This window comes from Sarcophilus harrisii, chromosome 3 (assembly GCF_902635505.1).
Source record: "Sarcophilus harrisii chromosome 3, mSarHar1.11, whole genome shotgun sequence".
NCBI lineage: Eukaryota > Metazoa > Chordata > Mammalia > Dasyuromorphia > Dasyuridae > Sarcophilus > Sarcophilus harrisii.
The window spans coordinates 562718616-562742111 of NC_045428.1; the positions used below are offsets into that span (position 1 = coordinate 562718616).

The 23496-nt window shown below is 46.2% G+C and overlaps 1 protein-coding gene and 1 long non-coding RNA gene across 8 annotated transcripts in view; one reads left to right on the forward strand and one right to left on the reverse strand.

The window, feature by feature from the left end:
* Positions 1–43: 43 nt before the first annotated feature.
* On the reverse strand, positions 44–4157 carry LOC116422833. Its single transcript, XR_004233367.1, has 3 exons — positions 3992–4157; positions 855–1129; positions 44–550 (listed from the first exon to the last, which is right to left on the reverse strand). It is a non-coding gene; the product is annotated as an uncharacterized LOC116422833 (long non-coding RNA).
* Positions 4158–4546: 389 nt separating this feature from the next.
* The window catches only part of KIF17 (kinesin family member 17), a 72303-nt gene continuing 53353 nt past the window's right edge, over positions 4547–23496 (forward strand). For all 7 annotated transcript variants that reach the window (XM_031962708.1, XM_031962704.1, XM_031962706.1 and 4 more), the window contains exons 1-3: positions 4547–5275; positions 9887–10033; positions 11707–11808. In XM_031962708.1, coding sequence (XP_031818568.1) covers positions 5045–5275; positions 9887–10033; positions 11707–11808 — 480 coding nt within the window. In that variant the 5' untranslated portion in view covers positions 4547–5044. The remainder of the gene's footprint in view (positions 5276–9886; positions 10034–11706; positions 11809–23496) is intronic.

Sequence of the window (23496 nt, forward strand, 5' to 3'; positions counted from 1 at the left end):
AGAGAAAAGAGAGAGAGAGAGAGAGAGAGAGAGAGTGAGAGAGAGAGAGAGAGAGAGAGAGAGAGAGAGAGAAAATGTGTATGTGTGGGTGTGTACTTCCTCTGGATCTTCCCAACAGGAACAATATCTTCCCTTGGTGCTAGGGCTCAAGGAGCATAGCCCTGCTAATCTTCCCTCCACCCTCAATACACACAGAGACACATTTTCGCCTGGAAAGAAGAGAAACTCCAGCCTTTGTGTTCTGCACAAGGAAATCAGTTGCTTCCCTTGACTGGGATGGCTGCCTGGAGTTAGACTCCCGCATCAGACACGGTCCAGTCCTGGGGGACGGCCTTTTTGTCCAGGCCCAGGACCCCCCCTCCCTTGGATGGCCTTGCCCCAGGCTCTATTTCAAGCTTTCTTATGAACACCTAGTTTTATTGAGAAGCTCTCTTGGTGGATCTTGATGGAGAGGAATCCAAACATAGTCACTGAAAGAGACTTGGGTTTGAAACTCTGCTCTGCCTCTTCTTAGCTCTATGACCTTCAGCAAAGTTTTCCTTTCTCTGGACTGGTATAATGGATAAGAGTTTAGGAATACCTGAGTTTAACTCCCATTTCAGATATTAGCTCTGTGACCTTGAATAAGTCACTTCTAACTGCCTCAGTTTCCTCATCCATAAATATGAGGGGGTTGGACTCAATGACCTAGCTTTAAATTGATGATCTACGATAAAACGATTGGACCAGACGGTCCCTAATGCCCTATGATTCTGCCCTTTTTGCTAGTCCTGTATCTGGGGCTGAAGGTTCAGCAAGGTAAGTCACTGCTCAGGGATTGTTAGGTCCTTGATTGGAGAGATTACAAAGGATACAAGTCCAGGGGAAGGGAAGCTGGAAGAACCAATTTGGTCTTCAGATGTGACTTGAGAAACTTCAGAGTCCCCAATTAAGGTAGGAGGGGCATAGGGAAGGCTTCTGCAGGAACACCAGGTGGGCAGCCATCCCCTCCATCTCTTATCAGTGTAGGTACAAACATCCCCAACTGACCAGGTCATCTCCAGTGTAAGTCAATGCAATCATAGGTTTAGAATCCGAGAGAGTCTTCCAGATTGTCTAGTCCAAACCTCTCATTTCAAGGACAGAGAAGCTACGGAAGAAAGAGGGAAGCGGATTCATTCAAGGTCACAGAGTAGCTGAACCAAAACTGGCATCAGGTCTGGGAAACTTGAAAGAGGTAGGGAGTTAATTCAGCTCATTGGACTAGCTCCTGGATCTCGAGGCTTTGAAGTTTACTGGGTGCTTTCTATAAAAAACAATCCCTTCTACCCCAAGGATAGGATCTGAAGGATCTTTTCCTCGTCTTTTAACAGATAGGGAAACTGAGGCTTTGTGAAACGACTTGTTCAGGGTTAGGCAGCTACCAAGTGTAAGAGCGGTTTTTGAATGTATTTGCTGAATCCACACATCTCCAGATTCTCAGTCCCCAGCTTCCCTTTCTTTCTTCCCCCCTTCCCTCCTTCTCCAAATGTTTGTGCCTCCTCTTCCTTTCCCTTCTCCAGCTCCCTCTCTTTTTCTCTGGCTCTGATTATCCCATTCTCCCAATCAGCTTGATATATCCACTCTCTCTCTATATGTATGTATATTTATCTACCTTGTATATGTACAAACATATGTATAGTGGATATGGCTCTTGACTTAAAAATCAAGAAGTCCCAGGTTGAAATCCTGCCTTAAGCACTGGGTGATTCTGGGCTAGTCACTTAACTTCTCTGGCCAAAGTTTGCCTAGATGTAGGATGAAAGGGCTGAGCATGACGTCTGGGGTGCCTATGCTCTCCCTTGGTCCAGCTAGAGCCAAGGGCCAAATAGAACCTGCAGAGTTATGGGAAAGAATAGCGGAGACCCCTACGGCCCGGGCTCATTTATGTTTTATAGAATTTGTTCCTCCTCACTGTTCCATCACCTGGGAAACTGCAAACTCCAATCTCACCCCTATCTTCAATGGTGGAACATTTAGGCCCTGGGCAGGGACGAAAGGAAAGGCCGGGGGTTGGGCAAGAACCACTGAGAAGGTGAAAGAATGTGGAGGGTGAGTGGGGCAGGCTGGATCCCCAAGAGATATTGGGTAATCTACACTGAAGAGCCCCGCTTTCAAGTATGAGAAGTGCTGTCATGGGAACGAGGTTTGTTAGGCTCGGACTGCTTGACCTCTGAAGGATGAACCAGGAACACAGGATGGAAGTCACACAGAAGTAGATTTCAGAACTTCCTAACACTTAGGGCTTTCCATAAGAGGAACAGGCTTTGGGAGGGAGTAGTGAGTGAGTGCCAGTGGGATTTCTTGTCAGAAATGCCTGCTGTGAGATACTTGGCCCCTGTAGCTTCCCCCAATGGCGTTTTGGGTTAGGTTAACAATACAATCATCCTTTCTTTTAGGTAAACATGGTGGGATCTTTCAGACTTAATTGTGCAAAACATTCATTTTCAAGATGCTGAAATCTCACAGGTACTCTCCTTGTTTCAGTTGGCCTGTTGGTATATAAGGCATCAAACCTCCCAATGTGCCTCCCCCACCCCTAGACCAGGACAAAGGATCAGAGCCCAGCCGCCTTGGTACTCCCAAACCAAGGGGCACAAAAAGGGAAATCGAGGCACTCAGTCACTGTGTGACTTTGGGCACGTTTCCCTTCGGCTTCAGTTTCCTTATCTGTCCAATGAAGGGCTGAGATGAGACGGGCTCTTCTATTTTCATCATGACAGTTAGTTGACAGTTTGAAACTGAAAGCGTCGCTGATGGCCAAAGGCTGATTTCTGAGTCCAGGAATTAGCGCCCACGGAGCAGGATGGGGGGTGGGGGTGACGGGGGTGGGGGTGGAGCTTCCAAGGCTGTTTCCTTAGCGGTTTTCTTTGGGGGGGGGGGAGACTTTTTTCTGGAAGGGTCATGGTTAAATTCTGAGCTCCGGGAAGGAAGAGCATGATTATCAGTGAAAACATTTCTCGGACTTAATGAAGCTGAATGGGCAAACGGGGTTGACTTTATGTCTTTTGGGTGGAACCCATTTATTCCATCTAACGAAGAATATGGTAGTTAGACCCAGTCGTGGGATCCCGGGGTCAAAGTTTCCCCCTGTTGTGACACAAGCCCTGATGGGTCTCAGACAATAACAAAAGTGGGTCAGAATCGGACTACTTAAAGAGGGAGCAAATAGGTAAAGAAAGTTTCAAGAGGATTGTTTATTCTGTGGAGAGTAACTTTCCCCAAGCACTTTAACATTCCCTCAACAAGTATTATTAAGTGCAAGGGCATAAACACCCCTTTTCATTAAACCACTCATTTTAAACCTCCCTGATCCCTTTGGTAAACTTCCAGAAAAAACTCTGTTCTTAAAAAAAAAAAAAAATCTCACTCATACGTTTCACGCAGTCAGGGACCTTTGGGGCGGGCCTTTCTTTTCCTCTTTAGTAGCTGGTCTCTTGTCCCCCACCACCTGATCTTGGGCCTGGACTCTGTTTTCAGTCTTACGCCCCCGCCCACCCCCCACCCGCTCCGCTTCCACTCCACAACACCCCTCCCTCCCCCTCCCTCTCCTTCTTCTCCCTTCCCCACCAGGCACGCTCCTGAAGTCGGGACTAGAGGGAATTTCTCTGAAACAATTTACCTTTCAACGGTTCCTCATCCTAGTCCTTAAAGGAAAACCCCGGCTGGAGACCCATTACTTTTGCTTCTGGTAAGGGCAGGGTTAGGGCCAAGGAAGAGTAAGACACCCCTTTCTCTGTTCTTGAATTTCTCTCTTACTCGAAGGTGTCGGTCTTTAAAACGCTCCTTTATTATCTGGCCCGCACCCCTAAAGTATCCTAAATCCTGCCTGGGACTCCCATAGTCTAACCGTCCCTAACTTTCCCCATCTCCTTCCCCAGCGGGTTCACGGTTTCTAAAATGTGTCCAGCCCGGGGCTCTATCTCAAGGGCATCCGTCCTACGTCTCCGGGTCACCGGCGTCTCCAACGTACCCTCGGATCCAGTGCTTGGGGGGCCTGCCAAACCTCGGGCGGTCCGTCGCGTCTCTGAGAACGTCCCAGCCCCGGATCGACCCCCCACCTGTTGAGAAGTGACCGGGGCGAGGCTCGCTGGACGTGGCTTTCTTGGAACTTGCGGGCCTTCCCGGGGCCGCTGCCTGTGACGCCAGGACCGGTCCAACACCGCGAACGGCCCGCAGCGGGCGGGGCCTCCCGGGCCGGTCCCGCGGCGGCGGCGGCCCCCGGGGCCTGAGCCCCCCCCCCCCCGGCCCAGCTACAGGGACGGGAGAGCCGGGGCGGAGGAGGAGACGCAGGCGCCGGCTTCGGCCCCCCACCTCCCACGCGCGAGCGTGCCGGGGTCCCCCGGGAGGCTCCACCCGCCCGGGAGCCCCCTTCCCCCTCCCCTCCCCCTCCCCGCCCCGTCGAGGCCCCTTTACCGGACCGCCGCACCACTCCCTAGACCCCTCGCCCCGCCCCTCAATCTACTGTGCATTTTTGCCACCCGAAACCCACCTGGCCCCGGAGGGGCCGGGTCCCACCCACCCTTCCCAACCCCCTGCGCTGCCCCCCAGGTCCTGCACCCACCCTGAGGAGCCAGGAGGCCCCGCGTCTCCCCCAGGCCCTGTGCCCACCCCCGAGGGGCGGGATCCCCGCTGGCCCCCAGGCCACTCCTGTACCAGCCCTGAGGAGACAGGCTAAGCGCCCCCCCTTTCCCCATTCCATCCCCCACCCCCAACCTTCCAAGGAGTGGACCCTCCACCCCTCTCCCCCACCCCGGCTAAGCCCCGCTCAATCCTGTCGAAGCCCCGCCCCCAGACCGCCGCCCAGGTCCCGGGTCCCTCTCAGGGCCCGCGCCCGTCCAGAGGGAAGGGGGGCCCTCCAGCCCGGGCCAAGTCTGCCCCCCCCCGACCCCCTGTTCGGGTAGCCTGGGCCTCGGGTCCGGCCCCGCCCGTGCCCTGCCCCGCCCAGTTCAGTAGGCCCCCCGGCGTGGGCCTGCCCCAGCAGTCCCGGACAGGCCCGCGGGCTTCCCGCCGCGGCAGCAGCAGCATGGCCTCGGAGTCGGTGAAGGTGGTGGTTCGCTGTCGGCCCATGAACCAGCGGGAGAAAGACCTGAACTGCCAGTCCGTGGTGACGGTGGACTGCGCCCGGGGCCAGTGCTTCATCCAGAACCCGGGCGCCGCCGACGAGCCGCCCAAGCAGTTCACCTTCGACGGCGCCTACTACCTGGAGCACTACACCGAGCAGATCTACAACGAGATCGCCTACCCCCTTGTGGAGGTGAGGCCGGGGCCGGGCCCGTGGGGCCAGCCCTCCCCTCTGCTGCCTCCCCATCCTGGCCATGCCCGACGGGCACCCGGCCCGGCTAAAGCGGAGAGCCCTTGGAGGATGCCCTGCTTAGCTTCTCTCCCTCCAAGGACATCCCCTCTAACTGGGATTCAGGCTCACCCTCCATCCCCCCTGGAGTCGGTCTGAGAGAGCCCTCAGCCTTCCCCCTGCTGGGGGCTCTAGACCCGGTGCCTCCAGTCACCCCCAGCCTCCTTGCTGGGGGCTCTAGCCTGCCAGTCTCCTGCTCCCCCAGGTCAGGATTCAGCTCCAATCCCACCTTCTAAAATAGGCTGTTCTCCATCACCCCCTGGCCCTCTGCTCTGACATTACCTTCCATTTTCACTGTAGATAGCCTATGTATGTGTATAGATATATAGATATGTACATGCAAGAGCATGTACATAGTGATTGGCTTGTTGTCTCCTCCCATCCCTCCTTTTTAAAATGTGAGCTCTTTGAGGGCAGGGGTAGGATTCTGCTTTTGTTTTTTGCTTCCCCCTTTGTAGTATCTGCATCGTTTCCCAATGCCAGTAAGCCCTTAATAAGCAGCAAGCTTGTTGACTGACTGACCCTACATCACACCCCTACCTGTTCAGGCTCCCTTTTTTACTCAGACGAACATTTTCCCAGAGTTTAAATTCTCAGTACCCACCATCATGGCTTCCCCCTTTCTTGGGTGGGAGTCTTCCTCCCAGAAGTGGGGTCTTCAGCTTTCCTTCTCCCCATAGAAAGACCAGTCTTCCCTCCCAAACTTGGAGCACCCCAAGCTTACTATGCTAAAACTCTTCCCATGCCTCCAGCCTTTGTTGATCCTGTGATTCCTGTTTCTCCCGTCCACTGGGCCTTAGCCCTAACGCTGGGTCTTTTGAAGGTATTCTCTCAGGAATCAGAAAGACCCAGGCCCAAGTCTCATTTGTGATAATACTGTCTCTATGGCTCTGGGCAAAGCATGGCCTTCGCAGTGCCCCACCAAGCACATTATAAAACTCGAATAAATTACTGAATAGTTACTGCTTGTTCTTGGTAGAGGGATTTTCCTCGCCAGAAGTTCTCTATGAAATCACAGACCCTGGTGAAATAAGAAATGGGGCCCATAAAAGAATAGCGGAAGGGGGAAGACTTCTACCCAGAACTCAGTGTGATCCCAGTCCCGATCTACAGACAGCAGGAGATGAGTTTAAATCCTGAAATAACAGGTATGATTAACATAACTTGAGTCGGTCCAAAGGCTGTCAAAAGAGAAATGTAGCTGACGTTTCAATAAGCAGTCTCCGAGAGGTCAAAGGGCCCCATTTGGTGGTGGTCAAAGGGCTCACATTTGTGGCAGGTGACTTCTGATTCAGCTTCCCCATTTTACAAAGAAGGACACTGACCACTGAGAGGTTTGATCATTTGCTTATGGTCATGCATCCAGTAAGCATCTGTGATGGTCCTTAGATCCCTGATTCATTGCTTTTTGCCCAGCAGTACGGTGATGGTCATTAACAAAGGGCCATTCTAAAATGTGGTGGTGTCCTATTCTGGTAGGGGCATTTCATCCATGTGAGAATGGTGATTAAGCTTCTTCTGCCTTGGGGTTGTCTACTGACCTCAGAGCTAACTTGACTTTACAGAGGGAAATCCCAAGATTCAGTTGGCCTAGTCTTAGATTGGACAATCGCTGGTCAGTAAGCTTCCATCTCTGGTTCTGATATGGAATATCCCTCAATTCTCCCCCTTATTCAGGGATAGGAACTCACTGAAAACAAGATAAAAGGTTGACCCAGGCTATTTGTGTTTCCCCTTTTTATCCAACTCCATCCTCCAGTTCTCAGGGATCAGCAAAAGAATTCATCTTTGGGCATTTTTCACAATGAAATGGGTTGAACCTGCTCTTAATCCCTGAGAGAGAGAGAGAAATGAAGAAGTCTGTCTTTCTCCTGTCCTATCAGTTAGCAGCCCAGCCTTATCTCAACCTTGTCAATGCATCCCAAAGTCTCTTAAGTTTCTTTTCCCTTCAAATCCCGAGTGTTTGGTCCCATTCCCACTCTGCCAACTGCCAGAGTTCCTCTTTCCCTCAGATTTACTAGGGTATTGGTCATTCCTCGTTCTATCCTTGAATCTCCACTTTACACTGTCCCTGCTATAGCATCCTCAGACAGCAATGGGGGAAGCCTCAGACATTCTTCCTCTTGGAGGAACAGAGCATTGAGTAGAAATTGCAAAAAGACAAATGGAGAGACTTGATGTCAAGAAAAACTTCCTAAAAATTAGATCTATTCCCACATGGAATAACATGCTTTGAGAGGTTCTGCATTCTTTCTACCTATCCAGTGCTCTTTTAACTCCATCCCAGACTATCTTCTCGGAGAAAGGGTCACAAACAAGTGAAATCTTCCTTCCGAGTGACAGTCTGCAAATATTTGAGGACATTTAGATGCCTCCCTTGAGCCTTTTCCAGGTTAAACATCCACAGTTCCTTCAACCAATCTCTTTCACAGAACAGGTATTTTAAAAGTACTTTATGTAGCACCAAAGATGCCATGGTGAAATTGGACACTGAGCTTCTGTCCTTAATCAATCCCACCCATTAAATGAGCAGCATATGAACTATGAATAAATCATCAATGATGGGACTCCAGAGTCCCTTGTCCCAGAAACTGATGTACCATCTGATCTAGCTGGTTTTACCTTTGTCCATCACTGCCCTAACTCTGAGAGGATCATACCAGGCAGGGGACTAATACCCAGGGGCAAAAAGACAAAAATGAGACTGTCTCTCCTCATGATTAGGGGAAAAACTAGAAATACTTTTAAATAAATTCAATCAATCAATCAATAAGTATTGAGTACTTGACATGTGCCAGGCACTGTATTAAGGGCTGGAGGTACAAGATAATTTGGGGGAGAGGATCACTGGTATAAGGAAAAATCTGGCAAGGATTCACACGAGGCTTGGTTTGAGCTGAATTTTGAAGGAAATTCAGAGTTCAGAAGTGGGATCTGAGGGAAGCAGGGAGGGATGGTCTATGGAGGCCATGAAGGCCATGGAGGTATGAAGATGGAATGCCTTGTTTAAAGAAAAGCACACAGGCCAGTTTGGCTGGAAAGTTAGAATGACTGAAGGGGAGGAATATGGACTCTTTCTGGAAGAGCTTTAAATATTAAACTGAGAAGCTGGTGTTTATTTACAGAGGTAATAGGGAGCCACTAGACCTCCTTGAGGAGGGGAATGACATGATCAGTTCTTGGCTTTAGAAATATCACTTGGCAGCAGTAGGGAGGATGGATAGGAGAAAGAAAAATCTGGATGCAGAAAGACTAAGGGAGAAAAGCATCACACGGTCGTTATGACTCCAGCTTCTAAGGGTTTGAACTAGAGTGGTGGAGTTGGGAGTCAGAGAGGGGATGCATGCAAGAGATGCTCAATGGACAGGAATAGCGAGCCTTGACAGTTCATTGGATCTGCCGGTGGGACTGACAGACACAGAAGAAGAGAGAGAATGTTGTGAGGTTCCGTTACTTAATAGCTGTGCATTTATGTAGTTTCTTTTGGTAAAGTGTAATATCCCAGAGGACAGGGACCATCTCATTTCTGTCTTTGAACCCTCATCACCTGGCACAGTGGTACATAGTAGTCACTTAATAAATGCTTATTGAATGAATGAATGAATGAAAGGATTCTCTGAATCTCAGGTTTCTCCTTTGTAAAATGAGAAGGTAGAGCTGCATCGTCTTTTAAATCCTAACATTCTCTGTGTGAAGGTCTCCCCCTGGAACAGTGCCACTGGCTAGGGAAGCCCAGGAAGTTACATTACTCCAGAAACTTCAGTGGCTCTCACCTGCCTCTGGGATCAAATACAAAATGCTCTGTTTAACAATCAAAGCTCTTCCTAATCTAACCCTCTCCTACTTTTCCAGTCTTTGACACCTTTTTCCCCTCCATGTATTCTTCAGTCCAGTAATACTGACCTTACAACTGTTCCACGACCAAGATAGACCATCGCTTGGCTCTGGACATCTTTTCTGGCTGATCCGCATGGCCAGAAATGCTCTCTCTCCCTCTCTCTCCTCACCTTTTCCTCTTGCTTCCCTGCCACCTTTTAAGTACTAATTAAAATTCCATCTTCCCCCTCTTAATTCTAATTCTGTTAATTATTTCCCATAATTCTGCATAAAAATGATTTCATGCATGTGGCTGGTACCTGTCTCATAAAATTGTAAACTGCTTCTTTTTGTGTCCTCAGCACCACATAATGCTTGACACATTGTAGATGCTTAATAGATGTTTATTGATCGATTGATTGAGGTGCTGTGAATCTATGACTGCTCTCAAATCCCAGGACTGTTCTAGATCTCCAGGAACTTTTTCCTTTTACCATAAAGGGTTATAGATGAATAGATGGTGAATACTCCCACCCACTTATCTCCCTACCATCCTTGACCAAGGGTCACTTAATGGCCCATCATTGTTTCTGCTTTTCCAGTTAATTTTTTTCTTTTAATTAACAAAGGTCAATTTTTCTCTCCTTGCCTATCCTCGTGCACCATAAATATCTTTGTCTGTGTTGGCTTTTTGTACAGGGTGTCACTGAGGGCTACAATGGCACGATCTTTGCCTACGGCCAGACAGGCAGCGGGAAGTCCTTTACTATGCAAGGCCTGCCAGACCCTCCCACCCAGAGAGGCATTATCCCCAGAGCATTTGAACATATTTTTGAGAGTGTCCAGGTATGAGGATCTGGAGGGGGTGGAACTGGGCTGGGCTGGGCTGCTGGTTGAGGAGAAACCTGTCCATGGGTTAGAAATCACTTTAAACCTCCCCTTTCCATTGGCTCATCTGTTTGGGTGATCCCCGGGGATGAGGGCCATCAAGAGGAGAATATTTCTTCAAAGCAACTTAACAGTTTTAAAATTAATTTTTAAATCATGGAATACAAATATTTTCTCTCCCTTTCACCTCCCCACTGGGAAAGAAAAAGAAAAACAAAATAAGTCCCTTTTAACAAATATACAACAAATAACAAATAAGTAAAAACCCTTGTGCACAACTATTCAGGCAAAATAAATTCCCACATTGGCTGTGTCCAAAAATGCATCTTATTCTGCATATTTAGCCCATCTCCTCTCTGCTGGGAGTTGGGCAGCAGGCTTTATCCAAGGTCCTCTGTCAGTCTTTACAGAACTTTTGTATATATTGCTTCCAGGTTCTGCTCACTTCATTCCTTTTAAATTCCTCCACATCTTGCCAGGAAATTCCAGTTTCACAGTAGTATTCCAGTCCAAACTTTCTATTATCCCCCATGAATTCCCAATAAAGTGGGCACCCAGTTCTTTGTCACACACAAAAACAGTTACTAGGCTCCTTAGTCAAGGTTAAGGTCAAAGTCCTTCACCTTAGGCCTCCCGTTCCTATCTGGAAAAGAGAGATGTTCTAGGAGGTTGCAAAGGAACATTTATCCAAATGCAATATGATAAAACTATATCAGGGTGCTTGCTGTCTTGGGGAGGGGGGGCAAGGGAAGGAGGGAGAAAAATTTTGGAACTCAAAATCTTACAAAAGTATTTGTTGATTTTGAAAATAAAAAAGCTTCAATAAAAAAAGTTTGTTGAAAATTATCTTTACATGTACTTGGAAAAATAAAATACTGTTGAGAAAAAAGAAATGCAAATAAAAAATATTTCATACAATGGAAGGGAATTGTTTAATCTTAGAAGGCAACATAACAGTTAGCTCACATGTATGTGGCTCTTTGTGTTTTACAAAATACTTTAAAGACATTATTTCCACTGTGTGACTTGTTAGGTGCTATTTTTATCCTCATATTGCTAAGGAACAAACTGAACCTGAGGGAAATTAATTGTCCAGAGTGTCAGAGGCTAGATTTGAGGGGCCTTCCTGGCTTCCAGTGTTTTATCTACTTTGCAGGCCATCACTCACTGTGAAGCAGGTCCCACGAGCCAGGGGTAGTTTATAGTTCCCCGGGCCTAGGGTCAGGAGGGCCTGAGTTCAGACTTGGTTTGACACTTACTGGCTGCCTGACTCTGGATAAGTCACTTAGTCCTGTTGATCTCAGTTTCTTCACCTGTAAAATAATCTGGAGAAGGAAGAGGCAAAGCATTCCAGTGCTTGCCAAGGAATGGCCCCAAATGGGGGTCAGAAGAGTCGAACATGACTGAATAAGAACTCTGTGCGTTGGTTTTCTGGTTCTCTGCTCTTCATTTGACTTCAAGCTCATGTAAATCTTGCCAAACTTGTCTGTATTTGTCTCACTGAGTCCATTTGTAAACTGCTCATTATGTGCAGACACCCTTTGGAGCATCCTTTCTAAGGGAGCCTCTGGGTGCTGGCTGGGAGAGCCTCTGCTGGAGAATAAAAGGCGCTCTCCACTTCCTCCATACAGTGTGCTGAGAATACCAAATTCTTGGTCCGGGCTTCCTATCTAGAGATCTATAATGAGGATATTCGAGACCTTCTGGGAGCTGACACCAAGCAGAAGCTAGAGGTGAGCACAGACAGGCCAGGTATCATCTTTCAAGAAATGTAGCCTGGGCAGCCCGCAGAAAAATGGGAATTAAGGCCTTCCTGGGGACCTCAGGCTTGTCCGCAAGGAGGGGACCCTCTTGAGGGCTCTGGACAGGCCAGCCTTGATTACATTCATCCAGAAAGTCGTGGGCTTTTTGCAAGCCGGGGATAGTGTTTAAAACATCAGGGGTACAAAGTGAACAGCAGCCCCTATTGCCCACTCAGTCCCAAACCAAGCATTTCTCCTTACTAAGAGCCATGGGAGATATGGAGGCAGAGAATGTAGCAGTCCCTGCCCTTGTGAAACTTAAGAGTCTTCTGGGGGGTTGGGGCTGGGAAAGAGGGGTGAGGAGGCCGGCGGTCCACAGGTAAGGCTGCGGGGATGCTGGGAGCAGCTGTAGGTTAGACCAAACTCTGTATCCAGGAGCACTTGAAGAGGGAGAAACCTTTCAACTGAGGCTGGGGGAGGCAGAGAGGAGATACAGAGGAGGCTTTTGGAAGGTCCATCGGGTCTGGGAGGAAGAGAAAGGATCTCAGCAGGTGGGAATGAAGAGGGAGTGGGTTCTAGGTGTTGGTGCTGGGGGAACAACTTGCAAAAACTGACCGGAGAGACAAGTAGTCCTTGATGTCAGTCTGTTGAGGCAGGAGATGGAGGCCAGCATTGTAAAGGGCCTTGCATGTCAAGCCAGAGAATTTCACAGTAGGTTTCCAAGGCATTTTCGTTGCAGATGAGTCTGTTATATCTGGGTCTGGCTCACATAGCAAGGCTCTGGACAGAATCCCATGGCTGGGAATTAGTCACAGAGCTTTTCCCATTTCCCAGGGGACGAGCCTGGTGATGGTTTTGTGGACTTGGCCACCGGCCCTGTCCCTGAGGAGTCTGGGCTTTGGAGAGACAGTGGGGAGAGTGGACTCAGGATTTGGATTTGTACTCAGGATATCTGGGATTCTCCCCATTTGTTTGTTCTCCTACTTGTTTGAGCCTGAGGCAGTCGTTTAACCTGAATCAGCCTTAATTTCCTTCAGCTGCACATATGTAGATGTAATACCGTCTACCTCTGAGAGTGGTTGTGAAAACTCAGTGAGATAAGGGATAAAAAAAAACACGTTGCTATGTGACTTTGAGCTGTCACGATTCTTTGCCATATGCTTTCTCTGCCATCTGGAGGGGGAGGTGGGCACCTGACCCTTTGTTTATTTGCAATGAAAGACCAGGAGAGACCCGAGCTCTTCTTGCTCAAATAGACTGCCGTGGGCCTCCAGTGACCCACTAAACCTTCCTGGGCTCTCTCTGTCTTGGGCTGCCCTCTCTCTGTGCAGCTTCTGGGCTGTGAATTTCCATGGCTCAGTGGCCCCAGAGGATGCTGGTAAACAGGTCAAGAACTGGGAGGATGTTAAAGACATCCTTCAGACTTTACAGAGGAGAGAAGGAGAAGCCCAGAAAGCTTTGGGGAGACAAATGGCCCCCTCAGTGTCAGGACCAGCAGAGTCTGGGAGCATAGCAGGGAACGGAAGAGCTGGGTCAGTTCTCCCTGCTCCCCCCACCCACCCACTCACGTGCCATTTCCAAAAGCGCTTAAACATTAGGTTCTGCCTTAGGTCACCTGCCAAGTGAGTTCTCACCACAGTCAAGAGGAAAGAGAGAGAGAGAGAGATAGGAAAAGAAGGGGTTTCTATTGTGCTGCTGTGAATGTAGCTTTAACCTAGAAATTACGGGAGAAACGGCCTGCCCCCATACTTAGTCACATATAAATATAGCTCCATCCCTCCCCCACCTTCCTTCAGCCACTTCGAACCCTGAGACCAACCCCAGCAGCAGAGGGAAGGCTGGGCCCGATGTAGTCAAAAGGAATAAAATTCCAGCCAGAAATGTGTTAGCTATGTGACCCTAGGAAAATGGACTCCGCCCCTCCGAGACTCAGTCTTCTGACCTGTAAAATGGGGATAACGATGCCTGTACCCAGTTGTTGGAAGTGTTTTGGGAAGCTTAACATACTCTATAAATAACTTTAATTGGTTGTTAATTATTGTTACTTTACTCAGGGATGTAACTGGGGGAGGGGAGTGCCTCCTACAGGAAATCTTTCCTAATAATCTTGGTGGTCAAGTACAAATTTATCCATTTACTGTCGGTTAGAATAGCCCTGGAGCTCAGTAGATTGGAAGCTCCTTGAGAGCAGGGATTATTTCTTTTGTTTTTGCATTCCCAGAGCCTGGCACAGAGTAGTAGTCGGATTGGATTGGAGGAGGGAGGTGGGGTCAATGGGATACAGTTTTAGGCTGCTGCATCCGTGAAATGGCATTGCCTGTGCACAGTAACCCCCCACTCCTACCCCCACCCTGCCCTTCCACATTTGATTTTGGCTGAGTCTCCTCCGCAATAAATGCCACCCTCTTCGTTTCAGCTAAATTGGATGAGGCAAGTGTCTGATTGGCCGTTGGATTGGGCCAAAGCATCCTCTGCTTTTAAAGAGAACCCGCCTCCTTACACCAGGAAGAATTCCTCCTCTTCTCCTTCTGCTCTCTCTCTCTCTTCTCTCTTTCCTCTCCCCCCCTTCCCCTTTCCTCTCCCAATCCTCTGTCTCTCTCTCTCTCTCTTTGACTGTATCTGTTTGTGTCTCTGCTTCTCTCTGTGTGTCTGTCTGTTTCTATCTCTGTCTCTGCTGTCTATCTCTATCTCTCTATCTGTCTGTCTGTCTCTGTCTCTGTTTGTATGTGTGTGTTTGTCTCTGTGTCTATCTCTCTATGTCTGTTTCTATCTCTGCTTTCTGTCTCTGTCTCTGCTGTCTGTCTGTGTCTGTTTCTCTGTCTCTCTGTATTGTGTCTCTATCTCTCTCTCTGTCTCCGTTTCTCTGTCTCTGTCTGTCTCTTTCTGTCTCCTACTCCCGTCCCTCTTTCCCTCCCTTTCTCCTTCCTTCTCTCTCTTGCTCTCTCCCTCTTTTCCTCACCTCCCCCTCTCTTCCCCTGCCCCCCTGCTCTCCCCCCTTCTTCACCTCTCCCCTTCTGTCATAATTCAGCCCTGGCAGTTGGGAGGAGGATTTAATGAGGTGCCTTCACACTTCAGTGACACCCCGCTCCTCCAGTCAGACACCTCCCAGGCTCAGGCTCCTTCATCCTTTTGGAACATTCATCTCTAAGGGAGGTCTCTCTCCCCATCAGCATTGATTTCTCCCGCCCAGGTTGTGAGTCACTGCAGGCAGCTTGCGGCTAGAGGAGGCGTTGGGAGGGCTGTTGGGGAGATGCTGGGGGGTGGCTTGTGTCACTGCTCAGCTCTGCAGCTGGGGACTATTTTCCTGCCCTTTGACCTGCCCCTTCTTTCCCTGAGGGAGACAGCCGTTAACCAGCTGCCTCAGAAGCCCCTTCCATTTCATCTGAGCCTCGTGGGGCCGAGATAGTGATAAATTGTGATGCAGGCCATGGATTGGCTTCTCTCCTTCCCAGCTGGGTCTGGGAACCTGGAGCCTGGGGGTGGGGAGCAGGCTACAAAGAACACTTGATTTTTCCACTTCTCTTGGTCAGAAGGGATCCCTTGTGCTTTGGGGGCCTCTTTCCTTCCCCTGAGTCTTGTTGTCCCCTCATACTTGGAGCAAAGGAGGAAAGGGAAAGGAATAGAGGAAAAGAGATCATCTCTTGCATCTGAATCCAGCTTTAACCCAAGAATTCCCACAGGGATAGCTGGGACTGCACGCAGGCTTAGCCCCTTCCCAGCCTCCTCCTGTTTGGACCAGGCCCATCTTTGCGAAAGGTGTCCTGGGGCAACGGGAGATTCGGGAGTTGGGAGAGTCAGACCCAGCACCCACTTTGCCATGAGCTAAGTGGGAGCCTTCTCCCTTGTTCTGAACATTTAGCTGCTCCCCTGTAGGAGGAGGGGACCAGACTGGTCTCCAAAGGCCCCTTTCTCTCTGACACTCTTTGTTCTCAGGTCCCTCCCAGCTCTGACATTTTATCCCCTATTGGTCCTTCGGCCCTGGCCCTCTAGATTTCTTTGTCTAAGCCATAATGGAGACTTGTTATTAAACAAACCTAGGTTTTTAGTGCAGTCTATTCCCTTTGGAGGGGGGGACAAAATCCCCACAGCATTTTCCAGTGAATGCCCCTCCTGGGAAGGAAAGACTGTTCCTTTTCCCAAAGACAAGCCTGGTAGCTTGAGATTTAGAGCAATTTCTCATTCTCTAGATAGAGAATGTCCAAGGGCTCATTAATCTTCCCCTCTTCAACCAAAATATGTGACTGTGCATTGTGGGTAATGGCCTTTCCCCCTTCCTTGCCCCCCTTCAGTTAACTCCCCCACCTTCTTGCCACAAACATGTTCTAAGGACGGGGATGGGAGGGGCAGGGAGTCACGTGACCCCGGAGGTGGGTGTGGGGGGAGAGCTCTAGGCTTGGAAGCTGCCTTCCAGAAACTCTTGCTCTTTGTTCTGCATCCCTATAATGGGTTGTCATGACAACCGTGAGCTGCCAGCTGGTGGAGCAGCAGCTGGGCAGAGCATGGCAGCTGGCTGGGGCACAGAGGAGAGACTGGCTGATACTGGACAGTCCAGTCCCATCTCTTAGCCTCCCGGATCAGACCGCCCTCCTTGGGGGAGCCCGTCTCTCCTAACTGTTGCCTCTCAGTCCAGCTGGGCTGGGCTGCAGCTCTGGGAGGGTTACCTTCCAGTCTGTCGATATTGATATTCAATCAGGTTTGTTTGTGATCATGTCTCAGGGCTCAGGTTTATATTCACATTTGAGGATCTGGATTCTGGAGATCAAGCCTCCTGGAAAGTTCTCCTTGGAAATCAAATGAGTTAATTTGTTAATGAAGTGCTTGGCAAATAGTAGGAGCTTAATAAAGCTTTCTTCCTGCCCTAAAATAAAAATATAGCCGGTAGGATGATCCGGGGCCACTGTATTCTAGTTGCTTCTCTTTTATTGTTGCCTTCCTTTAATTTAATTTTTTATTTAAAATTTTATTTTTTTCCCTCCCACTTATCCCTCCCTCGAAACAAAGAAAAACAAAACCCATAGAACAGCAAGCCTAGTGAGGTAAAACCCATTTTCATATTGATCATGTCTAAAAATGTGTGTCTCATTCTTGAGTCTATCTCTTCTGTGTCAGGAAACAGCAGCAAGCCTCCTTGGCAGTCCTCTGGAATCCTGGCTGGCCATTGTATTGATAGAATTTTTAAATCTTTAGAGCTGTTTTTCTTTTTGGTAATTCTAAGTCCTGTTGGCAGTGGGTTTCCTAGATTCCTCCCTATCCATCCATCTTGGCACTGAAGTGCAGCAAATATAGCCCCTGATTCTGGCGCTGACAGGGTATGTGAGGATGACGAGAGGGGATTACTGGTCAACCTCTAATCCTAAACTTCTTAATAAGATCATAGATGACCTTAGAAGTTGTGTAATCCAACCCCCTCCTCACAACTCCAATTTTGTAGGTGAGAAACTGAATCTCAACTACGTGTCTGGTGGGATTTGAACTTAGATCTCCATAATTTCAAATCCCAGCACCCTATTGCTGGGCTATTTTTGGAATATAGAATGCAAGATTTTGAAGGAACTGAAAAGGCCATTTAGTTCAAACCCTTCCCTCAAATATAAAGATAAGACTTTAGCTCAGGCAGATTACAGCAGAGCTGGGATATGAACCCAGTTTTCTGACCACAGAACCAGGGCTTTTTCCAAGGAGCTTCTGGGAGGGCCTAAAGAGCAAGGAATTCACCAAATCCACCTCAGACACTTAGTAGCAGGGTGACCCAAGATAAGTCATTGAATCTCTCTGGGCTTCAGGTCCTCATCTGCAATATGGAGTGTGGGATTAATGGTTCCTAAGAGACCTTTTATCTGTAAATCTTTTTGCCTTGGCCTGACAAGTCATTGTTTCCCCATCTGGAAAATAGGATAGTATTATTTTTTTAAAGACTTAATACTATTTTTCCCAATTACATGTAAAAATAGTTTTCATTCTTGTAAGATTTTGAGTTCAACATTTTTCTCCCTTCTTCCCTTCTCCCCAAGAGAAAAAGTAATCTGATTTGGTTATACATGTACCATCATGTTGATTGTATTTCTATATTTGTCATGTTGTGAAAGAAAAATCAGAACAAAAAGGGAAAAATCATGAGAAAGAAAAAAATAGCAAAAATTAAAAGTAGTATGCTTCAGTATATATTCAGTCTTCCTAATTCTCTCTTTGGATGCAGATGGCATTTTCCATCCTAAATCTATTGGAATTGTCTTGGATCACTACATTGCTGAGAAGAACTAAATTTATCACAGTTGATCACTGCACAATGTTTTTTGTTATTATTTGCTTTTTTGTTTGTTCAGCTGGGTTTTTTTTTTTGAGGGAACAATTAGAGTTAAGTGAGTTGCTCAGGGTCACACAGCCAGGAAATTTTAAGTGTCTGAGCTGGATTTGAACTTAGGGCTAGTGCTGTATCCACTGTGCCTTCTAGCTGTTCTTATCGTTGCACAATATAGCACTTACTGTGTACAATGATCTCTTGGTTCTGCTCACTTCACTTAGCATCAGTTCATGTGAGTCTTTCCAGGCTTTTCTGAAATCATCCTGCTGATCGTTTCTTATAGAACAATAATATGCCATTCTATTCATGTACCATAACTTATTCAGCCATTCCCCAACTGATGGATATAGGATAGATTTACACTGCTCACCTCACAGTGTTGTTGGGAGAAAGTTTTGTCAACCTGAAAGCAAGAAAGGAAAGGAAATAGCAGTTGTAGTTATTATTATTGTTACCAGCTAGTTATGTGACCATGGCCTAGTCTTTTCCTTTCTCCTAGTATCATTTTGCTTCCCTGTAAAATAGACCATTGGAGGATAGGATCATTAAGGTCCTTTTCAGCTCTGGCAATATTCTTGAGACTCAGATGCAGATGGAATCTGGAGGACCCATGTCTAATGTTCACAGTCATCTGAAGATGGGCACATCAACTTAACCCCTCTCATCCCCTAGTTGTACCTATCTTGGGAGTGAGTGAAAAACACTTGGCGCACTTTAAAGCTGTATCTAAATGTTGGTTACTGTTATTAAAGGCCCTCCTACCTCTGCCATTCCATGTTCAAAGGGTTCTTTCCAGATTTGCCATTCTGTGCTCTAAGGTCTCTCCCAGGTGATATTCTTTGTTCTATAGACACTCCCATGGGTTCTCTAGACCCATTCTCTGTTCTGAGGCTCCTCCCAGCTCTGACATCCTTTGTTCTAAGGGCCCTCCCAGCCCTGACATCCTGGGTTCTAAGGGCCCTCCCAGCTCTGATATTCTGTGTTCTAAGAGCCTTCCTAGCCCTGACATCTATTCTAAGGGCCCTCCCAGCTCTGACCTCCTAGGTTCTAAGGGCACCCCCAGCTCTGACATCCTGGGTTCTAAGGGCCCTCCCAGCTCTGTCATTTTGGGTTCTAAAATGCCATATACTCTTAGGGCTCTTAAACACCTGAAATTCTGTGTCAGAAGCTAGTGTCTTTTAGTTTTTACATTCTGTATTCTAAGGCTGTCTTCAGCTCTAAAAATGTTTTATTCTTAGGCCTTACAGTCCTATTGGATCTAGTTTCTGGAATCTCAGTGCCCCCCTTCCTCTTTTACATGCAGGAAAGATTGGGAGGAACCCAGAATTTGGCTCTTTCAGTTGTCAAGGGGACTGCACTCATTCTCTCCTAAACCTCTTCTTCTTTCTCTTCTAAGGCTTCAGGCTCCTTGGATCTCGAAGGATATGACTGTTTTTGCTCTTTCTGAACCAAGCTTTTCTTGTGATTCTAGTTTCTTGGAGAAAAAAGTGTGAACTAGTGTATTTTCCAGCCAGCTGTCTCCATCCCAGCCATGGTTAAGGCATTCCTGGTATGCGCCTAATAATGCAGTCCGCAGATGCAACTTACTGACTCAGAGAACTCTGGATTTGGGGATCATGGTATTTGGACTTCTTAAACTTTTTCCACTTACAGCCCCTTTTTGCCCAAGAAATTTTTAGTTGACCCTGCCTGTGTAGGTATATAAAATAGGTGTACAGATCAAATATTTAAAGATAATAAATCATAAAGAAATTTTAAGAAAATAATTCTTTGGTGTATATATAATTTTACCACTTATTAAAGATGAAATCAAATTTGCATACTAATGAGATGTATGTTTGTTTATTTTTACATAAAGAATTAAATTAATATTTGACCGTTTTAACATCTTTGAGTATTGCCAGATTTTTTACAACCCCCACATTCAGTTACATGACCCACGGTTTGTCGAGCCCTTTATTTTACAGATGGGTAAATTGAGTTGCAATAAGAGGAAGTGATTTGCTCAAGATCACATAGCTCCAAAATTAATCTTTTGCCTCTAAAATCCTTTTACCATACCCCTGGGAGTTGAATGTATCTATACAATATTTCTTATATTCACTCCTTCTTTAGATGGTACAGTGAATAGAACTAAGGCTCTAGAGTCAGGAGCTTGAGTTCAAATCTAGCCACAGGTACTGTTTGGCTTTGTGATCTTGGGCAAATGACCTATCCTCTTTTTACTTCAGTATCCTCATGTGCAAAATGAAATCAATATTAATACTACCTTCTAGAGGTCTTATGAAAATCAAATGAGATAAGGTTTATAAAGCACTTGCTCAGTACCTGGTAGATAATAATCCCTTATCTATTATTATTATTAAAATACAAACTCTATTTTTGACACTTAAAATCCCAGACTGTGGGAACTGAGAGTGGACCACAACATAACATTTTCACTCTTTTTGTTGTTGTTTGCTTGCATTTTATTTTCTTTCTCATTTTTTCCTTTTTGATCTGATTTTTCTTGTGTAGCAAGAGAATTGTATAAATTGTATAAGTAAATACATATAAATATGTGTAATATGTTATATGTAATATGTATACATAGGTTGGATTTAACATATTTTAACATGTTTAACATATATTGGATTACTTGCCATCTAGGGGAGGGGGTGGGGGAAGGAGGAGAAAATTTGGAACACAAAGTTTTGCAAGGATCAGTGTTGAAAAATTATCCATGTATATGCTTATTGGTTCAGTGATTGATCTACAAAACTTATGCTATTGGACCTTCATTATGCTATAGTCCATTCAGTAATATCAGTCTGGCATTCAATGCTCCCTAAAGTCTAACCCTAACCTACCTTAAATAATTTTAATCTTCAGGATCTAAATTTCTGGTCCTGGATCTGCTGTTTATTACTTCATGGCCTCAGTTTTCCCCTCAAAATCTGTGGCTTTCATGATTCACTGTATTTGATTGTCTATACAACACTGCATAGCTATGGGCTCCCACCTGTCCAGTGAAAGAAAGGAGGTTCATTTTTTCATGTCTGGGGCCAAGATTAGTCGTAAATACACAGAATTTGTAAATGCAGCCAGTTATTTAATCCAATGATCTTTTCTCAGACCTCATCCTTTTTGCTATCTCTATAGCCTTTGACTAGGCTGGCCGTCTCCTTCTCTTACACACACTCTCCTTCCATAGCTCCCAAGACCTTGTCCCTCTATTTCTTTCTCCTCCTCCATTTCTGATCATTCTTTCTCAGTCTTCATTTCTGGATCATCATTCGCCTCATAGCATCTTATGTATGGATGTTCTCCAAGACTGTCTCATATACTCCGCTTGTCTCTCTCTAGACTCTTCCACTTGGTGTCATCATCATTCCCCATAAACTAAATTATCTGTATGCAAAATGGCTCCCAGATCTCCACATGTCCAAACCCCATCTTCCTTCCGAGCTCCAGAGATCTGCCTTTACTGGCCTGGTAGAGGTCCCCACTTAGAGACTTTTCTCAGGTTTATTGTGTCCAGAATGCAATTATTCCCAGCTTATTCTCCCTGGTTCCCTATTTCTGTTAAAAGCATTTCCCCCTCCCAGTTTCCCAGGTTTGGGACTTCAGAGTTATTATGGATTCCTCCCTTTTGCTTACTCCTCTGCAACCAAGCGTTGCCAAGTCTTGCTGAATCTGCCTCTGCACCATCCCTTAAGCCCATTTCCCTGCCCATCCATTTGCTTTCCCCATTAATGCTGCCCCTTATAATATCTCAATTACCTTACTGGAATAAGTTCCTCATAGGCCTCTTTCCTTTCAGGCTCCCATTCCAGTTCATCCTGCACATGGCTGCCCAAGGAATATTTCCAATACTCAGATCTCACCTAATCAAGCATGAATTTTCTTTTTAATGTTTTGCTATTCTTATTTTAATATAATTGATTTCCTTTGTAATCTGATATATTACAAAATTTTATGTATTTAAAAATAGTATTCTGTGAATGGGTCCACAGGCTTTACCATATTGCTCTAGGGGTCTCTGAAAAAAAGAAAGGTCTAGTAAGAATCCTTTCTCTTGGGTAAAATGCACATTTCTTGGCTGATTTTGTTTGACCCCAGACTACTTTTTCACCCTTATCTCACATTATTCCCTTCAAGTATTCTGTATTCCAGCTAGATTGGTTTATTTGGCATTCTTTGAATTTTGTGATTTCCCATTTCAGTGCCTTTGTATAGGTGATTCCCCCATGCCTGGAATACATTTCCTTCTAAACCCCATTTCTCAGAAACCTCTAACTTTCTTCAAGACTCAGCTCCCAAAGGAAGCCTTTGCTGATTTGCCCAGTAGACAGTGTTCTTTTCTTCCTCCTCAAATTATCTTGTGTTTACTAATTTGTTTATATGTAGCTAGGAGGCATAGTGGATAGAGTGCCAGACCTGGATTTCAAATTCAGCATCAGATGCATTTCCTAGCTGTGTAGCTCTGGGCAAAGTCACTATATCTATATTTGCTTCAGTTTCCTTAAATGGGGATAATAACCTAACTCCCAAAGTTGTTGTGAGGATCAAGAAAGATAAAAACTGCAGTGTTTAGCATAGTGCCTGGCACATAGTAGTTGCTATATAAGTGTTAGCTGCTATTATTCTTGTCATTATTTAGTAGAAGTATTATATCTCTAGTAGGATACAAGCTCCATAGATGCAGAGAGAGATTTCAATTTTTGTTATATCCCCAGCACCTTACCTGGGTGTCTATAACAGAGTGGCTGTATAAAAAATGCTTATATTAGCTATCAACAGTCAAATGAAAGAATTCCCCAAATCACTTATAACAAGAGGAGTGTGAATTTTTTTATTATAGCTATTTATTTACAAGTTATATGCATGGGTAATTTTTCAGCATTGACTCTTGCAAAACCTTTTGTTCCAGTTTTTTCCCTCTTTCCCCCTGCCCCCTCCCCCAGATGGCAGGTTGACCAATACATGTTAAATATGTTAAAGTATATGTATACATGTCCCTACAGTTATTTTGCTGTACATTTGAAATAGTGTACAATTAGCCTGTGAAGGAAATCAAAAATGCAGGCGGGCAAAAACAGACGGATTGGAAATACTATGTAGTGCTTCACACTCATTTCCTAGAGTTCTTTAGCTGGGTGTAGCTGATTCTATTCATTATTGAACAAATGGAACAGATTTGGTTCATCTCATTGTTGAAGAGGGCCATGTCCATTAGAATTGATCATCATATGGACATGGCCCTCTTCAACAATGAGATGAACCAAATCAGTTCCAATAGAGCAGTAATGAACTGAACCAGCTACACCCAGCAAAAGAACTCTGGGAGATGACTATGAACCATTACATAGAATTCCCAATCCCTCTATTTTTGCCCG